The sequence below is a fragment of the Ziziphus jujuba genome, chromosome 5, assembly GCF_031755915.1.
Source record: "Ziziphus jujuba cultivar Dongzao chromosome 5, ASM3175591v1".
In the NCBI taxonomy this organism is placed as follows: Eukaryota; Viridiplantae; Streptophyta; class Magnoliopsida; order Rosales; family Rhamnaceae; genus Ziziphus; species Ziziphus jujuba.
The window spans coordinates 23,746,256-23,767,489 of NC_083383.1; the positions used below are offsets into that span (position 1 = coordinate 23,746,256).

At 32.0% G+C, this 21,234-nt stretch overlaps 1 protein-coding gene and 1 long non-coding RNA gene across 37 annotated transcripts in view; one reads left to right on the plus strand and one right to left on the minus strand.

Annotated features, from left to right (window-relative positions):
* The window catches only part of LOC107435958 (putative disease resistance protein RGA3), a 55,945-nt gene extending 48,237 nt beyond the window's left edge, over positions 1-7,708 (minus strand). For 18 of the 36 annotated variants that reach the window (XM_060817554.1, XM_060817543.1, XM_060817526.1 and 15 more), the window contains exons 1-5: positions 4,087-7,708; positions 3,445-3,558; positions 3,157-3,235; positions 1,802-3,068; positions 1,399-1,493 (exon numbers count right to left, since the gene is read on the minus strand). In XM_060817554.1, the coding sequence (XP_060673537.1) occupies positions 4,107-7,583 (3,477 nt within the window). In that variant the 5' untranslated portion in view covers positions 7,584-7,708 and the 3' untranslated portion in view covers positions 1,399-1,493; positions 1,802-3,068; positions 3,157-3,235; positions 3,445-3,558; positions 4,087-4,106. The other 18 variants (XM_060817546.1, XM_060817524.1, XM_060817532.1 and 15 more) reach the window with 18 other exon arrangements.
* The window catches only part of LOC132803842 (uncharacterized), a 49,257-nt gene continuing 32,291 nt past the window's right edge, over positions 4,269-21,234 (plus strand). The window contains exon 1 of the long non-coding RNA XR_009639081.1: positions 4,269-4,367. This is a non-coding gene — a long non-coding RNA (uncharacterized LOC132803842). The remainder of the gene's footprint in view (positions 4,368-21,234) is intronic.

Sequence of the window (21,234 nt, forward strand, 5' to 3'; positions counted from 1 at the left end):
AAAAAAGGAAAAAAAAAAAAATCATAGAAGACATTTTAGTCCTTACTGAATGTAAGATTAGATGTCTCTTTTGAGACATTTTAGATGTCTCTTTAAGACATTATTTGTAAATACTTTATTTTAATTTTCATTTCTTTTTGTAATTACAAGAGAAATAGGTTAACAGAGAATTAAACAAGAAAAAATTTACCATTCTTGTACTTGAAGAATAAGCACCAAAAAAAAAAAAAAAAAAAATCTAAGATGGAGTATGTAAGAAAAGTATCCTGTTTTTCAATGCTGTTACATTCACAACTAATAGTTTGATAAAACAGAAAAAGAGAGAAAATCATAGAAATTTGGCCAAGAAGAAAACTCACTGATCAATCTATTGAGTATCGAGTATTAATAGAGACATAATACTTTCTATCTTGACTAAACTAAACTGTATACAGAAAACATTTTTTAACTAACTATAATAACTGACAATTGGCAGCAACTAATATGATAGAAGACCAAAGAAGTTAAGTTGATTAGATGGAAGCTGCTGTCGTGGAAACTGACGGAGTGAGCTGAGCTGAGCTGTAGTGCTTTCTTGATGATGAGCAGGATTGAGCTTTAAAGCTTGTATCTTATCAACAAAACTATTGGAAATTCAATACTAAAGAAATAATCAGCACAAACAAATTTACAAGGTTTAGTCCGGAATAGACCTGCATCGTTTGTGATCACAATCCAAGAAGTTCTTTGACCATGAACTAAGCTTGATGCAACATTCTTTCTCTTGGTACAGATTTCTCTAAACCCTTAAACCAACCCAAAATCCCCTCTACACCCTCTCTCTCTCTCTTTCTCACAAAAAACTCACCCTGAATGTTTCTTAACAATACCAAGAGAAAGGAAAACTAAGAACAAGAGGTTACAAGGAAAGACAAGAACAATGGCGACTGAACAAGAACTGAAAGCTTCTATTGCAGCGTATCTGTTTCTGCTGTTGAGCCCTCTTTTATAAGCATCTAACTGTTAAAACAGAATATTGCCGAGTCAGCTTCAAAATGTATGGCTTTGCTTAAGGTTCTGTTATTCTATTTTAGGTTGAACAGAAATAAAAATGTTGAAAAAAGTAATTTCAAGCCGTTAGTGAGACCAAATGAGTAGCGAACAAAACTACCGCATTGATAGGTTATTTGACCAAAAATTTACTGAACTAAAAAAACTCAAGCCAGCTAGCCCTCAGTTAAGTTAAGTTCAAGTCTGCCTGTACATATAGACAATTTACAACACTTAAAATCATATAAACAGAGAAATATAAGGGAATACACAAATACACACGCAGAGAACATATACTAATGGAAACAATGAAGCCAACATGCTGCAAAGCACTAACAAACTTATGATCACATTGAGAGCAGGCAATACCTTTAAAATTCAAAGCCAGCACAGGAATGGATATTGGCAACTTGACGATGATATATTGGAATCCAAGAATGAGTTGACAATTAAATCAGTAAAACCTGTAACAATGGAGATCATAGTAAGAATAAGAGATGGAAATTGATCTAGTTTCCAAAAGAGATTTATGCATGTAAAGTACCAGTGGAAACAAGACATCTTTATGCGAAAGAGAGAAACATAATTATTATTCCAGGAACATGTTCTTGATATCAGTTATATTTCCATATCCAAGTTGGCAATCTAACAACAAAAGCTCAAAGACTTTAAAATGCCACAGGGAAAAAAGAAGAAGTGAAAATTATGTATGTACTTTTTAAAACAATAAATTTTGGAATATTCATAACTAAAAGGAAATGATTTTCTTAACTTGATTTGAAAAGAACAGAAGGAAAGATATGGCTGCTGCTTGATATATATTTATCTAGACCAGGAAAAAGATAAAGAAACAATGCATCTTAGTGAATGTTTAAAAACCATCCTTCTGCAAGCATGTAAGATTATACTGGTTTAAGTGCCTGATGAGCTGCTGAAACTTCAAATACTTCACCTCCTATCTTTTCTCCATTTACATAGTTCAAAAACAGGCGTTAGTCATAATGCCTTGTACCACCGGACAGTTGTAGTTAGAATGCTTGCCTAATTGCCATATCCACCGAGCCAAAGGTAAACCCTTCAAAGTCAGCCAGTCCACCTCCAAAGTTTAATCCAATCCAGTAACATAATTCAAGAACAGAGGTTAGTCATAACTTGAATATATATAATACATATCGTTAATCATATTTGCATCATGAAATAAAACATCTTGCATAACAGTCTAGAGATGTTTCAACAGTAAGCAACCATAAAGAAAAGCATGTTTAACTACGTACTTTGTGTAAATGCCTAATCATGTTAGATAAAGTGTTATAATAGGATTGTAGGGATAATAAAACTTTGAACTCAAAACTACACAGCATGGCTAATCATTTCCATTAACTTTGTCATCAGCTCAGTCCAAACTTTATAACCTATTTCTCAGTCATGCCACACTATTCTCTGTTTCAACATGGAACTGCCACAGTTTCCATTGCTTAGACAACAATCTGCACTATCACAAACAATGTGTAAACCAGAATGCGGTCTTTCTAATTTCTACAAGGAGATACTTAAGGATAGGCACACATAATACAGCTACACCAAGTTTTAAATAAGTTTATTCAGAACAAATAGAAACATTTAGTTTGGTTTATAGCCTGAGAAAATGGTGATAGTCGTCTATTCAATCAAGTGAAAGCCTCTATTGCATGTAATCTCTTATAGTGTCACTCTGATATCATTTATGTTATGAGTTATGACCCATCTTAATCCTAAAAGCAAATTGATTTGAGTTTGAGAAGAAAATGCTTACCTGCTTTGCCATTTTATTCCCAAACTGATATCACTCCATGCCTGGGAGCTTCAATGTGAAACTCTTCCACCAAGTGATCAGCATCATATAATAAAAACTGAAACTTCTCAAGCCAATCTCTAAATTGATGTTTTTGTCTGCTCCTCCTCTACATCAGCAACAAGTAGAGCTTCCATGTTAGATATGGCTTTGTGTTTTCAAGCTTCAGGCAATCCAATCTCATTTGAGTGTTGCAGAGCTCAACTGCCTAAGAATTGGGGCAGAGACAAATTTTAAAAAATAAAATAACATATTAAAGTTGGTGATTAACATTAAACGAAATGACAAGTTACTACCATTGTTGCTTATTCCATGAGTGCTATGTGCGATGGATTCATAGTTGATTTTGAACAAGCATCAACACATTTTTCAAACCTGGCATTAAAGAAAAATCAAACTAATAGCTTAGATAAATGGGAAATTCAATAGCTGAAACTAATATATTGCTAATAAAGCTTGCAGAAATAGGAGCTAGAGACGATTCATTTGACGAGGCAGAGCATCTACATAGCTCAACCATAAACAGTGTAAATGACATGCATATATATATATATATATATATCAAACTAGTTTTTGAATGTCACCTTTACCATTGTGAAATTGGGAAAATTGACCCAGCCGAACATTGTTTATGATAAGTCGCTTGTCAACTTTAAAGCATTAAAAAACAACGGTACACAATGAACTTCCCAAAGCACCTAATCATAACAGGAGAACTGATATTAACAATTAATACTTAAATTCTTGCATTAATAAAGACGTATATTTGAAACTCAAATCACATGTTATTTATTTATTTAAAACCAAACAGGGGAGGTTGAAATAATCTTGTATCATATATATGTATATATATAGACGTGTGTGACAATTATATGTGAGCAGTTTCATATATTTTGCAAAGGTGAGAAAACTCAAATGTAAGATAGTATAGTTACTTAAGAAGAGAAAAATTTAAAACTAGTTCCAATGAAGCTAGTTTATGACTAACTTAATTCCCCTGTAGTCTACTGCAGGAGTGCAAAAAGAAGCTATAGAAAGAACTACATAAGTGAGTAAGAAACATGTATAGCCGTAGATTGTGAATGTGGCAGGGAAATACATATGTTTATGCAGAATTAAGGGAATAAGCGAGAAACGGCATCATCATCATCATCATCATCAGAAGATAAGATATATGAAGAAATTTTGAAGAGATGGATATATGAATGAAACCTGCAGATACTTACAAGTAGCATGCATCCGAGTTTCACTCGAACTCAACATTTGGAATGTGGGCAATCTTGGGCCAGTCCCCACCAGATGTCTTATTATATCTTTGTTGTAGCATTGGACACCGGTTAATGGACAATTTCATTAAAGCGCGTAACATCTGCCCTTCTGGCAATGAATTCAAATTGGGGCACTCAACAATTTTAAGACATTGGAGTGATGAGAGGTTGCCCATAGCTTCTGGCAATGAATTCAAATTGAGGCACTCATAAATAACAAGAGATTGGAGTGATGAGAGGTTGCCAATAGCTTCTGGCAATGACGTCAACTTGGGGCAACTGCTAATCTCAAGCGATCGGAGTGAAACGAGGTTGTCGATAGCTTCTGACAATGACGTCAAATTGGGGCAATCCCTAATCTCAAGAGATTGGAGTGACGAGAGGTTGCCAATAGCTTCTGACAATGACGTCAAATTGGGGCAATCCCTAATCTCAAGAGATTGGAGTGATGAGAGGTTGCCCATAGCTTCTGACGTCAACTTGGGGAAACAGCCAATCGCAAGAGATTGGAGTGATAAGAGGTTGCCAATAGCTTCTGGCAATGACGTCAACTTGGGGCAACTGCTAATCTCAAGAGATCGGAGTGATGAGAGGTTGCCGATAGATTCTGGCAATGACGTCAAATTGGGGCAACCCAAAATCTCAAGAGATTGGAGAGATGAGAGGTAGGCCACACCTTCTTGTGGAAGAGATTGTAGGTCATCAATGTACCAAATGGTCATTTCCACCAATTTGGATAGAGATTGGAACGATGATGACGGCGATGCACCGGAACTAGCTTCCTTATGTGCCATCATCATCGTCCCAAGTAATGGCTTCGAGCTTGTATCATGTAGTGCTAACCTTTCAAGAGATGGAAATAGTGGCATGGAAGTTAGTTTTGGACAACTATCAATGTCAAGTACCTTGAGGGAAGGGAAGAATGGTATTATGTCACAACTAGTAGCAGTATTCTGATCACCATCAATATACTCCAGGCAATCCAAGCCAAGAAGTATAAGTTTCTGGAGACGAGGTAATTCATGCAAAGCTGGGAGATGCCGACATTTTCTACATCCATCTAATCTTAAATCAACAAGATTAGTAAGGGACTTAACCCAACTGGCAAAACCCACTCCCAAGTACCCATCAACTCTCAATGCTTTTAAATTAGGATGTGGCCGCAACAATTCTAACGACTTTTCGTATTTTTCCACAAAATGATCTTCCTCAAACACCAAGTAGTGTGATATTAACTCTTGCAGGTGTTGCTTCTCTTGTAAATTTGCAGTATCTGATTCATCAATATCAGGTCTCAAATTCTCAATGGATAACTCACCTCTCAAACTGTTAAGGTTGCGTAGTTCACCAACCTCACCGATACTCGTATTCCTTGGCCTCAACTGGCTGACGTCATGATCTGGCAGAATAAATCTGCTTAATGTGTGAAGGCAAGTCAGTTCTCCAAGTCTACTTGGCATATGACTCAAACTCTCACACCAATCCAACACAAGGTGCCTCAGGCTGACCATTTTATGCATATCTCTTGGCAAACTTGATAACTTAAAACACCCAGCAAGATTCAATGTTTGTAAATTCTGCAGTTTGGTGATAGAATTGGGCAGCTTTTGGAGTTTACTAAACCTTGAAAGATCAAGATATCTCAAATGTTTTAATTCTCCAAAACTATTTGGTAGCTTCTTCATAAAATAAAATCTGTTAAAATCAAGTGCCCGTAATAATTTAAATTTCAAACAACTTTCCATACAGTTTATCAGTGTCAACTCTTGCTCATCATTATTTTGTGGACAAAATAATGTCCGCAGCTTATAATGATGTTTAAGCAAAGGCGATACGCTTTTCAAAATTTCTGTACCACCTAGTGAAAAATCAAAAGATACATGAAAAAGATTTTCACTAAAACGGATAGAATCTTTATTTATTAAGACACTACTAGTTCCTGCCATTGACATTGCAAGATCATGCATGAGATCATGCATTTTGCACCACCTGATCTTACCCGAAACAACTTCCTCTACTTCTTGAAAAAAGGACCTCCATAGTAGATCCAAAAAATATCCATAACCAATATCTTCTGGAGACTGGTTTTGGTCTGCCTTAATAAAACCTTGTGCCATCCACAAATGTATCAACATTTGCACATCAAACTTATGATCCTTTGGAAATAAACTACAATAAGCAAAGCAATGTTTCAAATAAGAAGGGAGATGATTGTAACTTAGCTTGAGTGTTGGTATAATATCATCTTCTTGCTGAGTTACTTTTGCAAGTTCATTATCCTTAAAGAAGGACCACTCAGTTTCGGGATTTTTTAAGTATAGTACACTTCCTATGGTCTTTATGGCAAGAGGAACTCCCTTGCACTTTTCTAAAATTGCCTTTCCTAAATCCACAATCTTTGGGTTGTTCAGATCTTGAACTTGCCTAAAGGCCATTTTCGAAAATAAAGACCATGACTTATCATTCTCCAAGCCATTTAACTTAAATGGCTGGTCATTTAATGTATGGCTTAACTTGGCAACATTCTCACTGCGAGTAGTTACCAGAATTCTGCTACCTCTTGCCCCACCCATTAAGAAAGACTTTAACTCAAGCCATTTTTTGCGATCTTCATTCCACACATCATCCAACACAAGAAAGTATCTCTTTCCATCTATTTGTTTCCTAAGCAAATTTTGCAACTGATCCATTGCAAGATGTTGATCTGGGCTACTATTGGTGGCAGATTTAATGATATTGCCAACAATTGGTCTCATTTCAAAGACATCTGAGACACATACCCACAGTCTTGGCTCAAAATGCTTTTGGACCATGGCATCGTTGAAAACAAGTTGAGCAAGTGTTGTTTTTCCTAGTCCTCCAATACCAACAACGGTAATGGTGGAGACATTCTCTTTAGTTTCATCATCCTGCAACAAAAGTTGCAAGATTTTCATTCTTTCATTGTCCCTCCCAATTACTTCTTCCTTGCGTACAAAAGAGTGGGTCTCTCTTGCTTTAGCTGAGACTGATTTTGTCTCTTCTACACGCTTGTCTAAGAGAAAGTCTCTTTGACTTCTAATTTCATCTAGAGACTCTCTAATTTCTTTTATTCTATGACCCATCTTTAGCGCAAAAGCAAGTTGATTTGAGCTCGAGAAGAAAATGCATACCTGCTTCCTCATTTTATTGCCAGGCATCACTCTACGCCGCAAAGCTTCAAAGTCAAACTTGTCCACCAAGTCATCAGCATTGTACACTACAACCTGAAGCTTGGTGAGCCAACCTCTAACTTGATGGTTGTGTGTCTGCTTCTCCTCTGCATCAAGAAGCACATCTTTGATTGTAGACATGGTGCTGTTAAGCTTTCGGAGATCATTTTTGACACCCCAAAGCAATCCAATTTCTTCGAGAGCAAAAGAACCCAACTTCCCAACAATTGCTTCAGCAATACTGAAGAGAATATTTTCTGCCATTGAAGAGAAAGCTAGAAGTCAACGGTGCAACTTGGTGTGTATAAAGCTTATAATAGGGAGATTGAAAGTTGTTGTGCAAGTGAGACGAAGAGCCTGAGCTTACCAATATTTATAACTAAAAATTAGAATCCATTAATATATTACAGCCCTTATTAAATATTAATAAGCACCGAAAAGGAAGCTTCATGGAAGTTTCCTAGAGAGATATGGATAAGAATTACACGGTACGTAAATAATTATCCACGTAGGTTCTTCTAGTTAATTCCTAGAATTGCTAGAGTATTGGGCTTAAAGGTTTGGTGTTCTTGTATTGGGCTTCGCCTCTTATTGTTGGTATTCTTATTTGGGCTTTTGTTATCTTGGCTAACAGTTACGAAAGTATATATTTCTTTTCTTCAATGTTTGAAAAGTATCAAATATGTGGGGGTGATATGAAAGCTCAAACGTAGGATGGATGAAACGAATAGATTAAAGATCATGAACTTTTTGAACCTCAATTTGGAAAGTATTAGTTACTTAAAATCCTTCAATAACATAATTAGTTTACAAGGTTCTTTGCTTTTGCCAAAAGCAATGTTATATACTAAGTCCTTGCTTCATTTATTTATTTATTTATTTTTTTTCTGAGATAGCTTATTAGCAAATGCAGTAGAATATTGCCTTGTGGAGCGAAATTTGTATCTTATTTATTCTTTGGCTTGTGATAAAGAATTGAGGAAAGTACAGAAATACTAGGGTAATGAAAGATCAAAGAAAGAAATTCATTCCCTCTTGAAATGGATGTTCATTTTTTTTTTCTTTTTTATATATTTTAAAGAATGTTTCATTTATATCTCCTTAAATTTGGGATAAATAAAAAAATATCTTTCAAATAAATCGTTTACACATTCTCGTGGCAATATAAATTACTCTTATACCTTTAGAAAATTAAATCACCTTTAAAAGCTTTTTTATTTTTTTTAACAATAATTAATTTGAAGAATTCAATTTTTTTTCTCTATTTTGTTAATTAAAATTTTTTAAACTATGTGATAATTTCTCCCATTTTACTTAAGAAAAATACTATATGATAATTTGAAATGTGATAATTTCCCCCTTTTTATGTAAGAAAAATACTATATGATAATTTTAATTATATATGCTTTTTTAAACAAGTCTATTTATTTAACAAATATATTTAGGTAAATGAAAATTATAATATATTTATTTAAATATATTTGATAAATTATAATACATTTTAATAAGTTTCGTTAAATATATTGGACTAGTTATCACTTAGTTAAAAATGCTCATATTAAAATTATCACATATATATATATATATATATGTGTGTGTATATCTATATTTTTAAATCATCAAAAAAAATAATTTTTACCCAAAAAGATGTAAATGAAATATTCCTGTAACAAATAAAATAATCAAGCAATTATGTTAATAAAACCATAGCTCATTATAAGATACAATCACAAAATCGGTATGTAGAATGCAACATATATTATGGTAAGTGATTATCATTACAGTGATTGACTGGAAGTGAGGCACGAAAATTAACATTATTCCACTCTACCCTGCAGTGCAAAAACAAACTGTTACAAATTTATGTTATAAATGTATTATTACTTTGCGAAAATTGAGATCTAACGATATAATTTAACGACGCTACGAAACAAAAACGTCTGAAACTGTCGAAGTCAAAAGACCGTTAAATGCCATACTCATATAAAATGTCAAAGTCAAAAGGCCATTAAATGACATACTCATATAAAATGATTAACCAACTACTTATCTACGTTTACATAATCACAAAATTAAATTATATGCATACTAAAAAAAATTTAAAAAAACTAATAAATTTCTACATGAAAATAGACGACACTTATAATAGAAAAAACGTCGCTTAATATTTGATATGATAAAAAATTAAAATTGAAACTCCTTAATTTAATTAATTATTATTGCAAAAATAAATTAAGTGGAAATTGCAAAAAAAAAAAAACATGGTAAACATTGCCCGGAATTTTTTTTTTTTCCAAAGTATAACTTATTTGCTTTTAAAATTTGGAAGTCTCTTAAATTTTTTTTTTTTTTTAAATTAAGGGAACAAGCGACCCACTTCCAGCAAAACACGTCGCCTATAGCTTCAATCTTAAATTATTGTTTTTTGGTTATTTAGTTAGTTTTTTATTGTTCATCTATAAATAAACAATGCAAATATTTCTTAAAAATGTGAAGCAAAAATACTATCTTGGTTGTTTAATTTTTTTGTTTTTCTAGTCCATTTTATTTGCTTTTAAATTTTGCAAGTCTCTTAAAATTGCTTTTTTTTAATTATTTTAAAAAAGAAAACAGGCGACGTGTTATCTTCTAAAGCAGCACCCGTTTCATATCTTTTTTTTTTTTTGTTCTTTAGTTAGTTTTTTTATTGTTCGTCTACAAATAAACACTTAAAATATTACTTAAAATGTTAAGAATAACATGGAACAGGCGATGCGTTTGGATGGAATTGCGTCGCCTGTTCCCATTTTTTTAAATACAAAAATATAATTTAAGAAACATGCAAATTTTAGTGGATGCTTAAAGTGTACTTAAAAAATAAAAAAAATTAAACAATCACCTTAGTAATTTTGCTTCACATATTTAAGAAATATTTTCAGTACTTATTTGTAGATGAACAAAAAAAAAAAACTAATTAAAGAAAAAAAAACATAGAACAGGAGACGCTTTTAGAAGGAATTGTGTCGCCTATTCCCTTTAAAATCAAAAAATACAATTTTAGAGACTTGCAAATTTTAGTGGATGCTTAAACTGTACTTGAAAAATAAAAAAAATTAAACAACCAACTCAGTAATTTTGCTTCACATGTTTAGGAGATATTTTCAGTACTTATTTGTAGATGAATAATAATAATAAAAAAACTAATTAAAGAAAAAAAAACATGGAACAGGCGACGCTTTTAGAAGGAATTGCGTCGCCTATTCCCTTTAAAATCAAAGTACAATTTTAGAGACTTGTTAATTTTAGTGGATGCTTAAACTGTACTTGAAAAATAAAAATAAAAAATTAAACAACCACCTCAGTAATTTTGCTTTACATATTTAAGAAATATTTTCAGTACTTATTTGTGGATGAAAAAAAAAAACTAATTAAAGTAAAAATAAAAATAAAAATGGAATAGGTAACTGGAAAGAATTAGGTCGCCTGTTCCTTTTTTTCAAATACAAAAATACAATTTAAGATACTTATAAATTTTAGTATATGCTTAAATTGCACTGGAAAAACAAAAAAATTAAACAACCACTTTAGTAATTTTGCCTCACATATTTAAGAAATATTTTCAGTGCTTATTTGTATATGAATAAAAAAAAATAATTAAAGAAAAAATTAAAAGAAAAACATGGAATAGGCGACAAGTTTAGAAAAAATTGCGTCGCTTTTTTTTTAGATACAAAAATACAATTTAAGGGACTTGCAAATGTTAGTGGATGCTTAAACTGTACCTGAAAAAAAAAATTAAACAACCACCTCAGTAATTTTGCTTCACATATTTAAAAAATATTTTCAATGCTTATTTGTAGATGAACAAAAAAAATTAAAAAAATAGAACAGGCGATGCTTTTAGAAGGAATTGTGTTGCCTATTCCCTCTTTTTTTTTTTTTTTAATACAAAATACAATTTTAGAGACTTGAAAATTTTAGTGGATGCTTAACCCATAACTGAAAAACAAAAAAAATAAAACAACCACCTTAGTAATTTTGGTTCACATATTTAAGAAATATTTTTAGTGCTTATTTGTAGATGAACAAAAAATATTAATTAAAATAAAAAATAAAAAAAACATGGAACATGTGACGCTTCTAGAAAGAATTGCATCGCTTGTACCATTTTTTTAAAATACAAAAATATAATTTAAGAGACTTACAAATTTTAGTGGATGCTTAAATTACAAGTGAAAAAAAAAAATTAAACAACCACCTCAGTAATTTTGCTTCACATATTTAAGAACTATTTCAATGCTTATTTGTAGATGAAAAAAAAAACTAATTAAAGAAAAAATAAAAGAAAAACACGGAACAGGCGATGAGTTTAGAAGGAATTGCATCGCCTATTCTTTTTTTTTTTTTTTTAAATATGAAAATATAATTTTAGAGACTTGCAAATCTCGGTGGATGCTTAAACTGTACTTGAATAGAAAAAAATTAAACAACCACCTCAGTAATTTTACTTCAAATATTGAAGAAATATTTTCAATGCTTATTTGTAGATGAACCAAAAAAAAAAAAAATAATAATTAAAGAAAAAAATTAAAAAAAACATAGAACAGGCGACGCCTTTGAAAGGAATTGCGTGGATTGTTCCTTTTTTTTACATACAAAAATACAGTTTAAGAAGCTTACAAATTTTAGAGGATAATTAATATAAAAATAGGTGGCGCTTTTTGAAAAAAGGGTTGTCAAAAATGGGAATAGGCGATGCTGTGTTTGAAAACATGTCACCTAGAACTTTTTATTTCATTTTACTCAATTTAAAACTAATCATGCATTTGTTCTGGTGGTATGATGCGTCTTTTAAAAGTAAGTAGGGTTCAATTCTTTGAATGCCCTGTCCCTTTTTATATTTTAAGATTTTCACCTTCTTTCTTTTTTTCTTATTTTTCAATTTTTTTTTATTTACACGTATGTAAACCCATCAATACCAACCAATTGAAAAAAAATAAAATCAAACAGGACCATGCCAAGAATTAAACCCAGAACATCCTATACTTTCAAGGAATCACCACATCATCAGAACAAATGACTTGGATGTAATACAATAGCAAAAAATAAGTAAAATAGTTTTAGGCGACGCCTTTTTCAACGAACGTATCAAATAGGGCCATGCCATGAATTGAATCCGAAACCTCTAACACTCTCAAGGAATCACTAAACTACCAGATCAAATAACTTGGATGTAACAATACAACAAACAATAAGTTAATATAGTTTTAGGCGATGCCTTTTTGAACAAACGCGTCGCCTTATCCTACATTTAGCAGCCTTTCACCCAACCAATTTTTATCTTTCTTTTTTTTTCAATTTTTTGACAAGGTCATGCCAAGAATTGAATCCAGAACCTCTTACACTTTCAAAGAATCACCACACTACCAGACCAAATGCCTTAGATGTAATAATACAACAAAAAATTAGTAATATAGTTTTAGGCGATGCTTTTTTCAAAAAAAGCATTGCCTTTTATCCTACATTTAGTGACCCTGTTTAAAAGCATTGCCTATTTTAGCATTTAGTGACACTTTTATAAAAAAAAAAAAGGGTTCCTTATTTGTACATATAGCGATGCTTTTATAAAAAAAAAGAGTTGTCTTTTGTTTTTATTTTTTATTTTTAATTTGAAACTTGTTTTTAGTATTTTTTTTTTTAAATTTTGCAAATATGCTTTTTTTAATTTGTAGATGCAATAAAAAAAAAACTAACTAAAGATTAAAAAAACCATAAAACATGGAATAGGCAACGTTTTTCGGTGTCAAAGTGTCGCCTTTTCCTTCAATTTTTTTTTTTTTTTTTATAAAAAAAGCAATTTAAGTGACTTTCAGATTTAAAAAATAAGTAAGCTATCATTGAACACAAACACATAAAAGCTAAACTCATTTAATATACTTATGTAGATAAATTTATCAATAAATCCTTGTTGAATTAGAATTCTACATTCGGTACTGCATCTCAAATTAGGTTTTGAGATATTTTGTGTCTTGTCTATACACATATATGTGAATAATTGAGAAAAGCATTGATAAAACTGTTTTCTGTTTGTAGATCAATGGAATTTATGTTCATTGGATTGCTACATAAATATATTTGTAGATGAAAGTTGAAAAAACTAATTGAAAAAAAAAATATAAAACACGGAATAGACGACACTTTTTGATCAAAATGTGTTGCCTGTGCCCCAAAATTTAAGAACAGGCAATGCTTTTCACTAGAAATTAGTCGCCTGTACCCTCAATTTTGAAAAAAGAAAAAAAAGAAAAGAAGACTTGCAAATTTTAAAACAATTAAGTTGTGCTTGAAAAACAGAAAAATTAAACAACCAGCTTAGTAATTTTACTTCACATTTTTAAGAAATATTTTCAGTGTTTATTTGTAGATGAACAATAAAAAAATAATTAAAGAACAAAAAAAATTGATATTGCAGGAACCGGCAACGCTTTATGTTGTAAATGCGTTGCCTATTCCTGTAATTTTTTTAAAAAAAATATTTATGAGACTTCCAAATTTTGTAAGCAAAAAAATTGTACTTGAAAACACAAAAAAGAAAAAAAATAGTAACTAACTAAAGAAAAAGAAAAAAAGGATTTGGCGACTTTTTTGGATGCAAATGCGTCGTTTTTTTCTTCAAATTAAATAAAAAAACAAATTTATTTAATAGGCTTGCAAATTTTAAAAAAGCAAATAAACTATCATTGAAACACAAACACATGAAAATTTAGCTTGTTTAACATACTTATGTAGAGAAATTGGTCAATAAGTCCTTGTTGAATTAGAATTATACATTTGGTATATCCTCAAATTAGATCTTGAGAAATTTTGTGTTTTGTGAATACATATATATGTGAATAATTGAGAAGAGTATTGACAAAACTGTTTTATGTTTTTAGATCAATGGAATTGATGTTCATTGGATTGCTACGTGGATATATTTGTAGATGAACAAGTAAAAAACTATTTAAAGATTATAAAGAAAATATAAAAAATGGAACAAGCGACGATTTTTAACCATAATGTGTCGCTTGATCCCACAATTCAAGAACAGGTGATCCTTTTTGAAGAAAATGCAATACCCATTCTCTCAACTAAAAAAAGCTAAAAATTTAAAAGACATGCAAATTTTATAGAGAATCAAGCTGTACTTGAAAAATAGACAATTAAACAGCATTCTTTGATATTTTGCTTCGCATTTTTAAAAAATATTTTCAACGTTTATTTGTAGATGAAAAATAAAAAATTAATCAAAGAAAAAAATAAAATTGAGAGAAAAGACGAGGCTTTTAATTATAAATGAGTCGCCTGTTCTCTTAATTAAAAAAAAAAATTTAATACTTGCCACTTTTAAAAGCAAATAACTGTACTTTAAAGCAAATTACTATTGAAAGGAAAAAATAAAAAATATCTGACGAATCTTTTTGCTTTTTATGCGTAGCCTATTTCATCAAATTAAGGAACAAAAAATAAAACTTAGAAGAGGTAATGCTTTCTGTTGTAAATGTGTCACTTATTCCCTTTCTAGAAAAAAAAAATCGAAATATACAAGATTTTAAAGTAAATAAACTGCACTTGTAAAACAAAATAATTAAACTATCACTTTGGTAATTTTGTTTCACATATATAAGAAATATTTTCAGTATTTATTTTTATATGAAGAATAAAAAACTAATTAAAAAAAAAAAGATATTGATGGAACAGGTGACACTTTAAGATGTAAATGCGTTGCTTGTTCTTTAATTTTACAAAGAAAAAAAGAATCTCAAAGGGTTGTCTTTTTGCCATTTTTTGAAAATTTTTGGCGCGTTTTAAAATTTTTACGCGCGCCTTTAAATCCCTTTTCTTTTCTAAAACTACATCAAATACACTACCTAATAGATGTTAGATTAGGAAGTGATCTAAGAGAGGCTTGAATATTTGGATATTTTGGGTTTCATTTTTCATTTGCCTGCGTTGTCGTCAGGAAGCTGGATTTCTTTGTGTCGCCCTCGTGGTTAGCTGGGTGTCTTCTTTCGTCATCTCCATCATTTAAGTGAGTTTTTTTTTCTTTGTTGTTGGCGGAGACATGTAGTGGGTTGTTTTTTTTTTTTTTTTTTTTTCATTTTAACTGCTGGTTAAGTTCGTTGAATTTTCCTAATCTTGCTTTTGTATATATTTTATTTGTAATATTGCTTGACCTTATTTTGCTAAATTCAACAAGTATTTTATGTTGAAGATCAACTTGATTCGAGATGATCTGTTGTTTTAACTTCACCACAACATTGTACTTTTGTTGAAGAAGATGTTCTTGGCAATACTACGATGGCTCACAATCCATTTGTCATACAGTTGCCAAGTGTCGATGAAAATAATAATGAGGATGAATGTGAGAGTGGCTATGTTCGTAATGATTGTGAGGGGATATGATAAAAAATATCTTCTAAATAAATTGGTATGTAGATTTATTACTTATGCTTTAAGTAATATTTATGACATTTATTATTATTCATTTAATTAATTTTTCGATCTGTTTTATTATGACTTTTCTACTTCTAATTAGGATAAATGTGCCTCGCCAAATCCTAAGAACAATGATAATATTCTTTAAATTTTCATTTACTAAATTACTTATTAATAATAATTAATATTTATTTATTTTGCATAAGTATTAGTAATTTTTTTAATTTTTCCATATGCAGTATGAGGGTGTAATATCGTCAACAAGAGGATATCAACTTCTATCTCAATGACTATGCATTCATAGAAGTTTAATTAATATTACTTTTGCTTTTGCATATACAATAGTTTACCAAATTGTAAAAATATTTCATGAGATAATATTTAATTTATTTGATAATTATTTTGTTATGAAAATGTTTATTTTAAATTTTTGTATTCTAATTATTTTGGATGAAGCTATTTTTTATTTTCTTTGTATCTTAATTATTTTGCATTTTTACTATTTTAATCAATTTTCACAAAATTAAAATAAGCAAATTTTTTTAAAAAAGGTGACGCATTACAAAAAGCATCGCTAAAAATTAATATAAAAGTCATTAAAAACTCAAAAAATAGACGACACATTTCAAAAAGCATTGCTAAAAACTCAAAAAATAGGCGATGGATTTGAAAAAGAGTCGCTAAAAATTCAAATATAGGTGACGCATTTCAAGAAGCGTTGCTAAAAACTCAAAAAATAGGAGACGCATTTCAAAAATTCATCGCTAAAAATTAATAGAAAAGCCGACGCTTTTAACAAAAGTGTCCCTAAAAACTCAAAAAATAGGTTACTTATTTTTACTTCGTCGGTTTTTCTTTAAACTTTTAGCAACTTTTCTTTAAGATTAGGCGACACTATTAATGCATCGCCTTTTGTCTTATGGTTTTAGCGACAGGATGTTAGGTGATGCTTCATAAAACGTCGGTCTTTATCTTGTGCGATGCATTAATTGCATTGTCTATCATTGCGATTCTTGTAGTGTATAATCAAAAAGTAGAAAATGCAATGTAAAAGTGACCTATGTTGTTGACAATAAATGGTGTGTGTTGGCTTTTGTTATAAAGAGCTGATAAACATATTTTTGGTTAGTTACAGCTAATGATTAAAAAAGCAAAGACTATGAAATATGGAACCATATATACTTCAGCATTTAGGAAATATATAAGTGAAAAATTCCATCATCATATTATAGACTAAAAGCAGTAGGAAGAAGAAATTAAGTGATAGATAGATAGATAGATAGAAAGATATATGAATGAACCAGTAGAAAATACAAACAGCAATAGCAAACAGCAGAGCTTTATCGGATCTGAACATCTGGAATGTGGGTAATCTTAGGCCAGTCCTCACCGGATGTACTACTATACATTTGTTGTAAGATTGGACACTTTCTAATGCACAATCTCATTAGAAAGCGTAACGTCTAGCCTTCTGGCAATGACGTCAACTTGGGGTAGTTCTAAATGTGAAGAAATTGGAGTGATGAGAGGTTATCCATAGCTTTTGGCAATGATTTCAAATTGGGGCAACTCCAAATTTCAAGAGATTGGAGTGATGAGAGATTGCCCAAAAGCTTCTAGAAATGATGTAATATTGGAGGAGTCCCTTGTGGTAAGAGATTGGAGCAATGAGAGGCTGCGGAATATGGGTTTAGGCAATGATTTCAAATTGGTGCAATTGTTGATATAAAGAGATTGGAGTGATGAGAGGTTGCTGACAGCTTCTAGCAATGAAGTCAAACTGGGGCACTCTCTAATGCTAAGAGTTGGAGTGATGAGAGGTTACCCATACGTTCTGGCAATGATTTCAAATTGGGACATCCCCAATTGTAAGAAAATTGAATGATGAGAGGTTGCTGATAGCTTCTGGAAATGAATTCAAATTGGTGCAGTGCCAAATATCAAGAGATTGGAGTGATGAGAGGTTGCTGATAGCTTCTGGAAATGAATTCAAATTGGTGCAGTGCCAAATATCAAGAGATTGGAGTGATGAGAGGTTGCTGATAGCTTTTGGCAATCATGTCAAACGTCCCCATAGATAAAAAGAGATTGGAGTGACAAGAGGTAGGCCGTACCTTCTTATGGCAAAGATTGAAAAATGTGAATGTATCCAACAGACATGTCCACCAATTTGGAGAGAGATTGGAATGATGATGACAACAACAACAATGATATACTAGAACTAGAACTAGCTTCCCTATTTGCTGTTGTCATCGTATATATTATCCAGGGACAACATTTATGTTAATGGAGCTTGAAGAATTCTATTTACTGGTATATTTTTAATGAAGATAATGATTGCTTGAGAGGAATGTTAGAAGAGAGGAAAACGTGTGCTCAACTTGTATATTTCATTTCATCAACGTAACAGTAAAACAAAAAATATTTTTGCTCATCATTAATGTAATGATTACAAATTTGTTATAAAGCATAAATTTGTATTTTCTCTCTCTTACACTTTCACGCACTCATACTTTCATTCTTCTAGTTTGTTCTATAACACGTGGCATATGAGCAACTGTGAAATACACCTATAGAGCCTGATTTATCCACATTTGCCTTAGCCTCCATGTCAGCATAGCAGGTTATATTCCAACACTCCCCTGTAACCTCTATGCCGAAACAACTCCAAGCTTTTCCCTCAAATAATTGAACCTGTCCCTCGGTAAAGATTTGGTAAATATATCTGCAATTTGTTCTTTGGAAGCACAATATGTCAAGTTTACAATTCCATCTTGCAAAGCCTCTTTGATGAAGTGGTACCTCCTATCAATGTGCTTGGTTTTCTGGTGGAAAACTGGATTCCTAGTGATGGCAATGGCTGAGGTATTATCACAGTGTAGAGATGTAGCTTCCACCTGTATTTCACCAAAATCTTCCAACACAAACCGAAGCCAAATTGTCTATGCAGTTACTTCTGAGGCACTATGTATTCTGCCTCAGCTGTAGAAAGTGCTACACAGTTTTGTTTAACTGAGGCCTATGAAAACACTCCACTTCCAAAACTAAAAGCATATCCGGATGTGCTTTTCATATCATCCACAGATCCACTCCAATCATTGTCACAATATCCCTCTAAAACAATTTGTATTCCCTTGACATATTCTATTCCATAGTCTAAGGTACCTTTAACATACCTTAGTATTCTCTTTACTATACCAAGATGCTTCTTTGTGGGACAATGCATGAATCTTGCTAGTATACTTGCAGCAAACATGATATAAGGTCTTGTAGCTATAAGATATAGAAGACTTCCCATAACTTTTCAATACACCTTTTCATTTGCAGCTCCACTTCCATCTTCTTTGCTGAGTTTCTCATTTGCAACTAATGGTGTGAGAACTAGATTGCAATATGTTAAGCCCAACTTGCTTAGCAATGTGGAAGCATATTTCTTCTGGTGCACAAAAATGCTGGAACTTGTCTGTATTACTCCCATACCAAGGAAATGATGTAGCAATCCCAGATCTATCATTTCATACCTTTTCATCATATCTTCCTTAAACCAGTGCAGCATTTCATCATCATTCCCTGTATACACTATGTCATCGACATATATGGATGCAATGAGTATTCCTTTTTCTCTGCTGGTTTTTGTATAAAGAGTGGCCTCATTTTGACTCTTTTGAAAACCACCCTCACTGAAATATGCATCAATCTCACTATACTAGGCTTGAAAAGCCTATCTCAATCCATATAATGACTTATGCAGTTTATACACTTTATCCTCATGCCCTGCCATGACAAAACCATTTTGTTGTTTTACATAGACATCCTCTTGCAGCACACCATTTAAAAAGGCTGATTTAACGTAAAGATGGTACAATTTCCAACTTTTGTGAGCTGCCAGAGCAATCAAGGTCCTAATAGTGTCGAGTCTTGCAATAGGGGCAAAGGTCTCATTAAAATTCACTCCTGGTTTCTATGCATACCCTTTAGCCACTAACCTTGCTTTGTTCTTTTGAATTGAGCCATCTAGATTGAGTTTAGTCTTGTATACCCATTTGACACCAATTACAGGCTTATCTGCTGGTCTATTCACCAATTCCCATGTTTTATTTTTCTCAATCATTTTCAACTCATTTGTCATTGCATTGATCTAGGACTGATATTGTGCTGCCTCACTGTAGTCTTCAGGTTCAATGATACAATTGTTGCATTTTGCTAGAATATCAGTCAAAATCCTCCATTTTACTGGTGTATGATCAAATTCAGCATGCATTCCACTAGTTTCAGTGTGTGTAGAGTCCATACCAATATTTCTATGTGTATTCGAAATGTTCCTGTTGCTGCTTGTAGCCTCTCTTGAATTAAGTACACCTTGTATTGACTTTCTTGGTGTATTGTAAGCATCTTTGAATGCTGAATTCACTTCTTTTGAGGCTTTACAAATATCCTTGGTTATTAAGATTAACCTACCACCATCATTTCTTTCATCTTTCTTCCAATCCCATGAATTTTCTTCATCAAATACAACATCCCTTGATAAAATCAATATCTTAGCTATAGGATCAAATACCCTATATCCTGTCTCACAAGTTCCATAGCCAACAAAGATTCATTTTACACTTTTGGAATCCAACTTTTGCCTTGTCTCAACCGGTACATGAACATAACAAATGGATCCAAAAATTTTCAAATGTGCTATACCAGGTTTTCTTCCACTATAAGCTTCAAAAGGAGTCACACCATTCAAAACTTTAGTGGGGCACCTATTTAACAGATACACAGCTGTATGAACAACTTCCCCCCACAGATAATAGGGTATTTGTTTATCATGTAGCATGGCCTTGGCCATTTCAACAACCACTCGATTCTTCCTTTCAACCACCCCATTCTGTTGAGGAGTGTAGGCCACTGTCATTTGCCTTTGAATTCCCTCAAATTCACAGAATTTTATAAACTCAACAGATAGAAATTCTCCTCCTCTATCACTCCTTAAACATTTAATTTTAAAATTACTTTGCAGCTCAACCATTGCTTTGAATTTCTTAAAATAGATAAAAGCTTCAGATTTGTTTCTTAGAAAGTACACCCAAACCATGCGTGTACAATCATCTACAAATAGCATAAAATACCTGTTTCTAGCAAGTATCTCTATCTGCATTGGGCCACACAAATCAGTATGAACTAGTTGCAATGGCTGATTTGCTCTTCATGCACCATTCTTTTGGAAAACTTCTCTATGCTGCTTTTCAAATCAATAACCTTCACAAACCTTCATCATTTCTCCAAGCTTTGGTAATCCCAAAACCATATCTTTTTTTTTAGTTCAAGCAAGGCATTCAAATGTAGATGTCCCATTCTTTTATGCCAAGTTTCTACACTGAATTTAGCTTGAACTCTTAATGCAATGTGCTCAATTGATGACATAGTAAATGGACAGCATTGATTTGTCTTTGCTTTAACTTTCACAACC